Here is a 14,005-nt window from a genome sequence, read left to right on the forward strand (position 1 = left end):
TGGATTCCTGTGGTTTATTCATCAGTTAAATGACCACTTGTTTTGGTAGATATGTTGGATTCCTGTGGTTTATTCATCAGTTAAATGACCACTTGTTTTGGTAGATATGTTGGATTCCTGTGGTTTATTCATCAGTTAAATGACCACTTGTTTTGGTAGATATGTTGGATTCCTGTGGTTTATTCATCAGTTAAATGACCACTTGTTTTGGTAGATATGTTGGATTCCTGTGGTTTATTCATCAGTTAAATGACCACTTGTTTTGGTAGATATGTTGGATTCCTGTGGTTTATTCATCAGTTAAATGACCACTTGTTTTGGTAGATATGTTGGATTCCTGTGGTTTATTCATCAGTTAAATGACCACTTGTTTTGGTAGATATGTTGGATTCCTGTGGTTTATTCATCAGTTAAATGACCACTTGTTTTGGTAGATATGTTGGATTCCTGTGGTTTATTCATCAGTTAAATGACCACTTGTTTTGGTAGATATGTTGGATTCCTGTGGTTTATTCATCAGTTAAATGACCACTTGTTTTGGTAGATATGTTGGATTCCTGTGGTTTATTCATCAGTTAAATGACCACTTGTTTTGGTAGATATGTTGGATTCCTGTGGTTTATTCATCAGTTAAATGACCACTTGTTTTGGTAGATATGTTGGATTCCTGTGGTTTATTCATCAGTTAAATGACCACTTGTTTTGGTAGATATGTTGGATTCCTGTGGTTTATTCATCAGTTAAATGACCACTTGTTTTGGTAGATATGTTGGATTCCTGTGGTTTATTCATCAGTTAAATGACCACTTGTTTTGGTAGATATGTTGGATTCCTGTGGTTTATTCATCAGTTAAATGACCACTTGTTTTGGTAGATATGTTGGATTCCTGTGGTTTATTCATCAGTTAAATGACCACTTGTTTTGGTAGATATGTTGGATTCCTGTGGTTTATTCATCAGTTAAATGACCACTTGTTTTGGTAGATATGTTGGATTTCTGTGGTTTATTCATCAGTTAAATGACCACTTGTTTTGGTAGATATGTTGGATTCCTGTGGTTTATTAATCAGTTAAATGACCACTTGTTTTGGTAGATATGTTGGATTCCTGTGGTTTATTAATCAGTTAAATGACCACTTGTTTTGGTAGATATGTTGGATTCCTGTGGTTTATTCATCAGTTAAATGACCACTTGTTTTGGTAGATATGTTGGATTCCTGTGGTTTATTCATCAGTTAAATGACCACTTGTTTTGGTAGATATGTTGGATTCCTGTGGTTTATTAATCAGTTAAATGACCACTTGTTTTGGTAGATATGTTGGATTCCTGTGGTTTATTCATCAGTTAAATGACCACTTGTTTTGGTAGATATGTTGGATTCCTGTGGTTTATTCATCAGTTAAATGACCACTTGTTTTGGTAGATATGTTGGATTCCTGTGGTTTATTAATCAGTTAAATGACCACTTGTTTTGGTAGATATGTTGGATTCCTGTGGTTTATTCATCAGTTAAATTACCACTTGTTTTGGTAGATATGTTGGATTCCTGTGGTTTATTCATCAGTTAAATGACCACTTGAAGACCAGTGTAACAGTACCGTCATTCCTTCACAGGTCATTAAAAACAGTTTACCAAGAGTGGCGTCCCTCTGTCGCTGTGAAACAGACGTGCTTACTATACAATAGTGACTACTGAATGGGGTTCTAGGAGATCGGTAGAGAATGTCTGATATATGCCTCAAGGAAAACACTGATTCTTAGAATAAAATCTGGATGGATAGATTCTAAATTGAGGACATTTCTTCACTCTTTGGTTTTGGAGAGAAGTGGAGCAATTAAATACAATACACAGAAGGAGAAGACTGACCACAGTGAGACTGTTACTACATGACCGTTAGGAAAGGACTGACAGGAGACCGTTAGGAAAGGACCCGACAGGAGACCGTTAGGAAAGGACCCGACAGGAGACCGTTAGGAAAGGACCCGACAGGAGACCGTTAGGAAAGGACCCGACAGGAGACCGTTAGGAAAGGACCCGACAGGAGACCGTTAGGAAAGGACCCGACAGGAGACCGTTAGGAAAGGACCCGACAGGAGACCGTTAGGAAAGGACCCGACAGGAGACCGTTAGGAAAGGACCCGACAGGAGACCGTTAGGAAAGGACCCGACAGGAGACCGTTAGGAAAGGACCCGACAGGAGACCGTTAGGAAAGGACCCGACAGGAGACCGTTAGGAAAGGACCCGACAGGAGACCGTTAGGAAAGGACCCGACAGGGGACCGTTAGGAAAGGACCCGACAGGAGACCGTTAGGAAAGGACCCGACAGGAGACCGTTAGGAAAGGACCCGACAGGAGACCGTTAGGAAAGGACCCGACAGGAGACCGTTAGGAAAGGACCCGACAGGAGACCGTTAGGAAAGGACCCGACAGGAGACCGTTAGGAAAGGACCCGACAGGAGACCGTTAGGAAAGGACCCGACAGGAGACCGTTAGGAAAGGACCCGACAGGAGACCGTTAGGAAAGGACCCGACAGGAGACCGTTAGGAAAGGACCCGACAGGAGACCGTTAGGAAAGGACCCGACAGGAGACCGTTAGGAAAGGACCCGACAGGAGACCGTTAGGAAAGGACCCGACAGGAGACCGTTAGGAAAGGACCTGACAGGAGACCGTTAGGAAAGGACCCGACAGGAGACCGTTAGGACAGGAGACCGTTAGGAAAGGACCCGACAGGAGACCGTTAGGAAAGGACCCGACAGGAGACCGTTAGGAAAGGACCCGACAGGAGACCGTTAGGAAAGGACCCGACAGGAGACCGTTAGGAAAGGACCCGACAGGAGACCGTTAGGAAAGGACCCGACAGGAGACCGTTAGGAAAGGACCCGACAGGAGACCGTTAGGAAAGGACCTGACAGGAGACCGTTAGGAAAGGACCCGACAGGAGACCGTTAGGAAAGGACCTGACAGGAGACCGTTAGGAAAGGACCCGACAGGAGACCGTTAGGAAAGGACCCGACAGGAGACCGTTAGGAAAGGACCCGACAGGAGACCGTTAGGAAAGGACCCGACAGGAGACCGTTAGGAAATACCATTGGTTGGTGGATATAAAGTTTAACATCTTTGATATGCTGATGAAGAATATGTTCCAGGATATAATCACTGCCACTTGAGGTTAGCATAGAGCTAACACGTGCCATGTTATCTGATGGGACCAGCTACAATTTAGCATTTTGTCACTTGCAAGTAAATCAACGATTTAAATTTACTGATTCACATTTTGAAACTGTTTACACATTTTAACGGTTGCTCATCTCTGCAAGTATGCGCCCATAGTGCTTAGGAATGTGTTCCCAGCCACGTCCATGTGTTGTGCCTAGCATCATGTCCTCCCACCTCCCACCGCCAGCCTGTCGTAGGGGAGGCACAGATCACTGAGAGACACACACAGTCAGAACCACAACACTGAATCAATACCACAGTTACATATCAGTCTGATAAACAGCATAGGGCCACTGAAGCACAGACTGCAAACCTTTAGCGATCGACACACCAACCTTTAGAATTCATTCTTTATTATTTAAAAAATTTATTCTGATATGAATGCAATCATAAGGCCTTTAAAGAACCCAATAAATATACCTATTATATATATGAAATAAATATATGTTTCAATAGTGGAAGACCCATCTGTGCAAGTGGTTCTGCATTGGGAAAGTATTCAGACCCCTTGCCCTTTTCCACATTTTGTTACATTACAGCCTTATTATAAAATGAATGAAATAATTTTTTCTCCTCATCAATCTACATACAATACCACATAATGACAAAGTGAAAACAGTTTTTTTTTTTTTAAATGTTTGCAATTTTATTAAAAATAAAAAACAAATACCTTATTTACATTAGTAATCAGTCCCTTTTGCTATGAGACTCTAAACTGAGAAGTCTAATAGCAGGAGCATCCTGTCTCCATTGATCATCGCTGAGGTGTTTCTTGGAGTCCACCTGTGATAAATTCAATTGATTGGACATGATTTGGAAAGGCACACACCTGTCTATAGAAGGTCCCACAGTTGACAGTGCATGTCAGAACAAAAACCAAACCATGAGATCGAAGGAATTCTCCGTAGAGCTCCGAGACAGGATTGCGTCGAGGCACAGATCTGGGGAAGGGTACCAAAACATTTCTGCAGCGTTGAAGGTCCCCAAGAACACAGTGGCCTCCATCAGTCTTAAATTGAAGAAGTTTGGAACCATTAAGAGTCTTCCTAGAGCTGCCGCCCGGCCAAACTGAGCAATCGGGGGAGAAGGGTCTTGGTCAGGGAGGTGACCAAGAACCCGATGGTCACTCTGACAGAGCTCCAGAGTTCCTCTGTGGAGATGGGAGAACCTTCCAGAAGGACAACCATCTCTGCAGCACTCCACCAATCAGGCCTTTATGGTAGAGTGGCCAGACGGAAGTCACTCCTCAGTAAAAGGCACTTGGAGTTTGCCAAAAGACACCCAAAGGACTCTCAGACCATGAGAAACAAGATTCTCTGGTCTGATGAAACTAAGATTAAACTCTTTGGCCTGAATGCCAAGTGTCACGTCTGGAGGAAACTTGGCACCATCCCTACGGTGAAGCATGGTGGTGGCAGCATCATGGTGAGGGGATGTTTTTAAGCAATAGGAAAACGACCCTAAGCACACAGCCAAGTCAACGCAGGAGTGGCTTTGGGACAAGTCTCTGAATGTCCTTGAGCGGCCCAGCCAGAGCCTGGACATGAACCCGATCAAACATCTCTGGAGAGACCTGAAAATAGCTGTGCAGCGACGCTCCCCATCCAACCTGACAGAGCTTGAGAGGATCTGCAGAGAAGAATGGGAGAAACTCCCCAAATACAGGTGTGCCAAGCTTGTAGCGTCATACCCAAGAAGACTCAAGGCTGTAATCGCTGCCAAAGGTGCTTCAACAAAGTACTGAGTAAAGGGTCTGAATACTTATGTAAATGTTTATTTTATTTTAAAAATTCTACAAATCTGTTTTTGCTTTGTCATTATGGCGTAGTGTGTGTAGATTGATGAGGAAAAAAAACAAACGTAATCCATTTTAGAATAATGTTGAAACGTAACAAAGTGTGGAAAAAAGTCAAAGGGTCTGAATACTTTCCTAAAGCACTGTATAAACATTCAAACAGAGAATTTTACATTACAGAACACGTTAAAATGTTTTAAAATTCCAACGGAGAAAAAAAAAACCTATGAATAAAAGTAGCCGTAGTATTTGCACATCTCAAGAGCAGTATACCTAGAACAAAGCATTTGTTTTGATAAAGACAAAGTTCCCCAGAGTTCCTTGGAGCGAGTGCCACGTCCGTACATTCCAGGTCTCTAGTGGTCAGAGACATGGAGGGTTTAATCCCAGGCCTCAGGGTCGGAGAGCAGAGCGGGCCCTCTCTAGCACCTCTGTCTGTATCAGAGGGTAGTCTGGGTGCTCTGTGAGGACCTGAGTGGGAACAGGCAGCTCAGGGAAAACACTCTCTCACTACACTGCTACTTAAATCAATCATCGTCTTCCTCTAAACTAAACCACTCCACTAAGTCCTTTCCAATATTTCCAGTAGTGGATAGCCTGGTTCCAGATCTGTGTGTGCTGTCTTGCAGATCTGGGACCAGGCTACAGTAGTAATATCATCCACGGTACAGACCTTGTGACAAACCTCGATGGCCTCGTTGTACTGCTTGAACTTCAGGTAGTTGAAGGCCAGTCTGAAACCTGAACGGAAGGGACACAACCAATAACATTACAGACCTTTAAAAAGGTTTAGGTCACTTCTCCATTTCCTGGTTGCAAAAATTATAATAGTTCACCTAATTTCAGTTTGTGACAAAACAAGCAAGTACAGTCTAGATAATCATTGTGCCATCGAAACTGCTGTGAAACATATTTTTCAGAACCAAAAAGAATGTATTTTCAGCTGTTTGAAGTTGGTGTGCAAAACCGAAAGTAAAAGATACAAAAACGGAACGCATAGAAATAGCCCACATAGAACAGATCTACAGATTATTAGACTGGTTTCCAATGAGAATGACAGATCTATAACGTAAATGTCTATGTGAATTTAGTCGGGTCGCCCAAAAAGTGACGTACTGCAGCTTTAAGGGTGTCCACAGACTCACCCATGCTGGGGTTGACTCTGTTCGTGTAGAGCCAGGCGTGACCGTAGAACACTGATGCATCATGGTACGACTGTTCCTTCTCCCTGATGTAGCCCATGTACTCATACGCTCTGCTGCACGACTAGAAACAGAATTACATACTCACTAATACACTACTGTACACACTAATACACTACTGTACTCATTAATACACTACTGTACACACTAATACACTACTGTACACACTAATACACTACTGTACACACTAATACACTACTGTCTACACACTAATACACTACTGTACTCATTAATACACTACTGTACACACTAATACACTACTGTACTCATTAATACACTACTGTACACACTAATACACTACTGTACACACTAATACACTACTGTCTACACACTAATACACTACTGTCTACACATTAATACACTACTGTACACACTAATACACTACTGTCTACACACTAATACACTACTGTACACACTAATAAACTACTGTCTACACACTAATACACTACTGTCTACACACTAATACACTACTGTCTACACACTAATACACTACTGTACACACTAATACACTACTGTACACACTAATACACTACTGTCTACACACTAATAAACTACTGTCTACTCACTAATACACTACTGTCTACACACGAATACACTACTGACTACTCACTAATACACTACTGTACACACTAATACACTACTGTACTCACTAATACACTACTGACTACTCACTAATACACTACTGTACTCACTAATACACTACTGACTACTCACTAATACACTACTGTACACACTAATACACTACTGTACACACTAATACACTACTGTACACACTAATACACTACTGACTACTCACTAATACACTACTGTACACACTAATACACTACTGTACACACTAATACACTACTGTACACACTAATACACTACTGACTACTCACTAATACACTACTGTACACACTAATACACTACTGTCTACTCACTAATACACTACTGTACACACTAATACACTACTGTCTACTCACTAATACACTACTGTACACACTAATACACTACTGTCTACTCACTAATACACTACTGTCTACTCACTAATACACTACTGTACTCACTAATACACTACTGTACTCACTAATACACTACTGTCTACACACTAATACACTACTGTACTCACTAATACACTACTGTACTCACTAATACACTACTGTCTACACACTAATACACTACTGTACACACTAATACACTACTATACACACTAATACACTACTGACTACTCACTAATACACTACTGTACAAACTAATACACTACTGTCTACACACTAATACACTACTGTCTACACACTAATACACTACTGTACACACTAATACACTACTGTGCTCACTAATACACTACTGTACACACTAATACACTACTGTCTACACACTAATAACCTACTGTACACACTAATACACTACTGTACTCACTAATACACTACTGTCTTCACACTAATACACTACTGTACACACTAATACACTACTGTCTACACACTAATACACTACTGTCTACACACTAATAACCTACTGTACACACTAATACACTACTGTACTCACTAATACACTATTGTACTCACTAATACACTACTGTCTACTCACTAATACACTACTGTACAAACTAATACACTACTGTCTACACACTAATACACTACTGTACACACTAATACACTACTGTGCTCACTAATACACTACTGTCTACACACTAATACACTACTGTACACACTAATACACTACTGTCTACTCACTAATACACTACTGTCTACTCACTAATACACTACTGTCTACTCACTAATACACTACTATATACACTAATGCACTACTGTACACACTAATACACTACTGTCTACACACTAATACACTACTGTACTCATTAATACACTACTGTACACACTAATACACTACTGTACTCATTAATACACTACTGTACACACTAATACACTACTGTACACACTAATACACTACTGTCTACACACTAATACACTACTGTCTACACATTAATACACTACTGTACACACTAATACACTACTGTCTACACACTAATACACTACTGTACACACTAATAAACTACTGTCTACACACTAATACACTACTGTCTACACACTAATACACTACTGTCTACACACTAATACACTACTGTACACACTAATACACTACTGTACACACTAATACACTACTGTCTACACACTAATAAACTACTGTCTACTCACTAATACACTACTGTCTACACACGAATACACTACTGACTACTCACTAATACACTACTGTACACACTAATACACTACTGTACTCACTAATACACTACTGACTACTCACTAATACACTACTGTACTCACTAATACACTACTGACTACTCACTAATACACTACTGTACACACTAATACACTACTGTACACACTAATACACTACTGTACACACTAATACACTACTGACTACTCACTAATACACTACTGTACACACTAATACACTACTGTACACACTAATACACTACTGTACACACTAATACACTACTGACTACTCACTAATACACTACTGTACACACTAATACACTACTGTCTACTCACTAATACACTACTGTACACACTAATACACTACTGTCTACTCACTAATACACTACTGTACACACTAATACACTACTGTCTACTCACTAATACACTACTGTCTACTCACTAATACACTACTGTACTCACTAATACACTACTGTACTCACTAATACACTACTGTCTACACACTAATACACTACTGTACTCACTAATACACTACTGTCTACACACTAATACACTACTGTACACACTAATACACTACTATACACACTAATACACTACTGACTACTCACTAATACACTACTGTACAAACTAATACACTACTGTCTACACACTAATACACTACTGTACACACTAATACACTACTGTACACACTAATACACTACTGTGCTCACTAATACACTACTGTACACACTAATACACTACTGTCTACACACTAATAACCTACTGTACACACTAATACACTACTGTACTCACTAATACACTACTGTCTTCACACTAATACACTACTGTACACACTAATACACTACTGTCTACACACTAATACACTACTGTCTACACACTAATAACCTACTGTACACACTAATACACTACTGTACTCACTAATACACTATTGTACTCACTAATACACTACTGTCTACTCACTAATACACTACTGTACAAACTAATACACTACTGTCTACACACTAATACACTACTGTACACACTAATACACTACTGTGCTCACTAATACACTACTGTCTACACACTAATACACTACTGTACACACTAATACACTACTGTCTACTCACTAATACACTACTGTCTACTCACTAATACACTACTGTCTACTCACTAATACACTACTATATACACTAATGCACTACTGTACACACTAATACACTACTGTCTACTCACTAATACACTACTGTACTCACTAATACACTACTGTCTACTCACTAATACACTACTGTACACACTAATACACTACTGTCTACTCACTAATACACTACTGTACACACTAATACACTACTGTCTACACACTAATACACTACTGTACTCACTAATACACTACTGTACTCACTAATACACTACTGTCTACACAATAAAATACACTACTGTACACACTAATACACTACTGTCTACACACTAATACACTACTGTCTACTCACTAATGCACTACTGTCTACACACTAATACACTACTGTACACACTAATACACTACTGTCTACACACTAATACACTACTGTCTACACACTAATACACTACTGTACTCACTAATACACTACTGTCTACACACTAATACACTACTGTACTCACTAATACACTACTGACTACTCACTAATACACTACTGTACTCACTAATACACTACTGTACACACTAATACACTACTGTACTCACTAATACACTACTGTCTACACACTAATACACTACTATACACACTAATAAACTACTGTACACACTAATACACTACTGACTACACACTAATACACTACTGACTACACACTAATACACTACTGACTACACACTAATACACTACTGACTACACACTAATACACTACTGACTACACACTAATACACTACTGTCTACTCACTAATACACTACTGTACACACTAATACACTACTGTACACACTAATACAGTACTGCACACACTAATACACTACTGTCTACACATTAATACCCTACTGTACACACACTAATACACTACTGTCTACACACTAATACACTACTGTCTACACACTAATACACTACTGTACACACTAATACACTACTGTAGACACTAATACACTACTGTACACACTAATACACTACTGTCTACACACTAATACACTACTGTCTACACACTAATACACTACTGTACAAACTAATAAACTACTGTCTACACACTAATACACTACTGTCTACACACTAATACACTACTGTACACACTAATACACTACTGTGCTCACTAATACACTACTGTACACACTAATACACTACTGTCTACACACTAATACACTACTGTACACACTAATACACTACTGTACACACTAATACACTACTGTGCTCACTAATACACTACTGTCTACACACTAATACACTACTGTACACACTAATACACTACTGTCTACTCACTAATACACTACTGTCTATACACTAATACACTACTGTCTATACACTAATACACTACTGTACACACTAATACACTACTGTACACACTAATACACTACTGTGCTCACTAATACACTACTGTACACACTAATACACTACTGTCTACACACTAATACACTACTGTACACACTAATACACTACTGTACACACTAATACACTACTGTGCTCACTAATACACTACTGTCTACACACTAATACACTACTGTACACACTAATACACTACTGTACTCACTAATACACTACTGTCTACACACTAATACACTACTGTCTACACACTAATACACTACTGTATACACACTAATACACTACTGTACACACTAATACACTACTGTACACACTAATACACTACTGTACACACTAATACACTACTGTCTACACACTAATACACTACTGTCTAAACACTAATACACTACTGTACACACTAATACACTACTGTCTACACACTAATGCACTACTGTCTACACACTAATACACTACTGTCTACACACCAATACACTACTGTCTACACACTAATACACTACTGTACACACTAATACACTACTGTACACACTAATACAATACTGTCTACACACTAATACACAACTGTCTACACACTAATACACTACTGTCTACACACTAATACACTACTGTCTACACACTAATACACTACTGTACACACTAATACACTACTGTACACACTAATACACTACTGTACACACTAATACACTACTGTCTACTCACTAATACACTACTGTCTACACACTAATACGCTACTGTCTACACACTAATACACTACTGTCTACACACTAATACACTACTGTACACACTAATACACTACTGTCTATACACTAATACACTACTGTCTACTCACAAATGCACTACTGTCTACTCACTAATACACTACTGTCTACAAACTAATACAATACTGTACACACTAATACACTACTGTCTATACACTAATAACCTACTGTACACACGAATACACTACTGTACTCACTAATACACTACTGTCTACTCACTAATACACTACTGTCTACTCACTAATACACTACTGTCTACACACTAATACACTACTGTGCTCACTAATACACTACTGTACACACTAATACACTACTGTGCTCACTAATACACTACTGTACTCACTAATACACTACTGTCTACTCACTAATACACTACTGTCTACACACTAATACACTACTGTCTACTTACTAATACACTACTGTCTACTCACTAATGCACTACTGTACACACTAATACACTACTGTCTACACACTAATACACTACTATACACACTAATAAACTACATTACACACTAATACACTACTGTACACACTATAATACTACTGTACACACTAATACACTACTGACTACACACTAATACACTACTGACTACACACTAATACACTACTGACTACACACTAATACACTACTGTCTACTCACTAATACACTACTGTACACACTAATACACTACTGTACACACTAATACACTACTGTACAAACTAATACAGTACTGCACACACTAATACACTACTGTCTACACACTAATACACTATTGTACACATTAATACCCTACTGTACACACACTAATACACTACTGTCTACACAATAATACACTACTGTCTACACACTAATACACTACTGTACACACTAATACACTACTGTAGACACTAATACACTACTGTACACACTAATCCACTACTGTCTACACACTAATACACTACTGTACACACTAATACACTACTGTCTACACACTAATACACTACTGTACACACTAATACACTACTGTACACACTAATAAACTACTGTCTACACACTAATACACTACTGTCTACACACGAATACACTACTGTCTACACACTAATACACTACTGTCTACTCACTAATACACTACTGTCTACACACTAATACACTACTGTACACACTAATACACTACTGTACTCACTAATACACTACTGTCTACACACTAATACACTACTGTCTACACACTAATACACTACTGTCTACACACTAATACACTACTGTCTACACACTAATACACTACTGTACACACTAATACACTACTGTACACACTAATACACTACTGTACACACTAATACAGTACTGTCTACACACTAATACACTACTGTCTAAACACTAATACACTACTGTACACACTAATACACTACTGTACACACTAATACAATACTGTCTACACACTAATACACAACTGTCTACACACTAATACACTACTGTCTACACACCAATACACTACTGTACACACTAATACACTACTGTACACACTAATACAGTACTGTCTACACACTAATACACTACTGTCTAAACACTAATACACTACTGTACACACTAATACACAACTGTCTACACACTAATACAATACTGTCTACACACTAATACACTACTGTCTACACACTAATACACTACTGTCTACACACTAATACACTACTGTACACACTAATACACTACTGTACACACTAATACAATACTGTCTACACACTAATACACAACTGTCTACACACTAATACACTACTGTCTACACACTAATACACTACTGTCTACACACTAATACACTACTGTCTACTCACTAATACACTACTGTACACACTAATACACTACTGTCTACACACTAATACACTACTGTCTACACACTAATACAGTACTGTCTACTCACTAATACACTACTGTACACACTAATACACTACTGTCTACACACTAATACACTACTGTACACACTAATACACTACTGTCTACACACTAATATACTACTGTCTAAACACTAATACACTACTGTACACACTAATACACTACTGTCTACTCACTAATACACTACTGTACACATTAATACACTACTGTCTACTCACTAATACACTACTGTACACACTAATACACTACTGTACACACTAATACACTACTGTCTACATACTAATACACTACTGTCTACACACTAACACACTACTGTACACACTAATACACTACTGTACACACTAATACACTACCGTCTACACACTAATACACTACTGTACACACTACTACACTACTGTCTACTCACTAATACACTACTGTCTACTCACTAATACACTACTGTACACACTACTACACTACTGTCTACACACTACTACACTACTGTCTACTCACTAATACACTACTGTACACATTAATACACTACTGTC

At 38.9% G+C, this 14,005-nt stretch overlaps 1 protein-coding gene across 2 annotated transcripts in view; it reads right to left on the minus strand.

The window, feature by feature from the left end:
* Positions 1–3,363: 3,363 nt before the first annotated feature.
* The window catches only part of LOC129858925 (tetratricopeptide repeat protein 21B-like), a 127,511-nt gene continuing 116,869 nt past the window's right edge, over positions 3,364–14,005 (minus strand). Inside the window, exons 27-29 of one of the 2 annotated variants that reach the window (XM_055928164.1) lie at positions 6,162–6,282; positions 5,690–5,757; positions 3,364–5,487 (exon numbers count right to left, since the gene is read on the minus strand). In XM_055928164.1, coding sequence (XP_055784139.1) covers positions 5,410–5,487; positions 5,690–5,757; positions 6,162–6,282 — 267 coding nt within the window. In that variant the 3' untranslated portion in view covers positions 3,364–5,409. Of the gene's footprint in view, positions 5,758–6,161; positions 6,283–14,005 lie in introns of both variants that reach the window. The other variant, XM_055928163.1, reaches the window with a different exon arrangement.

The sequence above is a fragment of the Salvelinus fontinalis genome, chromosome 7 (genome assembly GCF_029448725.1).
Source record: "Salvelinus fontinalis isolate EN_2023a chromosome 7, ASM2944872v1, whole genome shotgun sequence".
NCBI lineage: Eukaryota > Metazoa > Chordata > Actinopteri > Salmoniformes > Salmonidae > Salvelinus > Salvelinus fontinalis.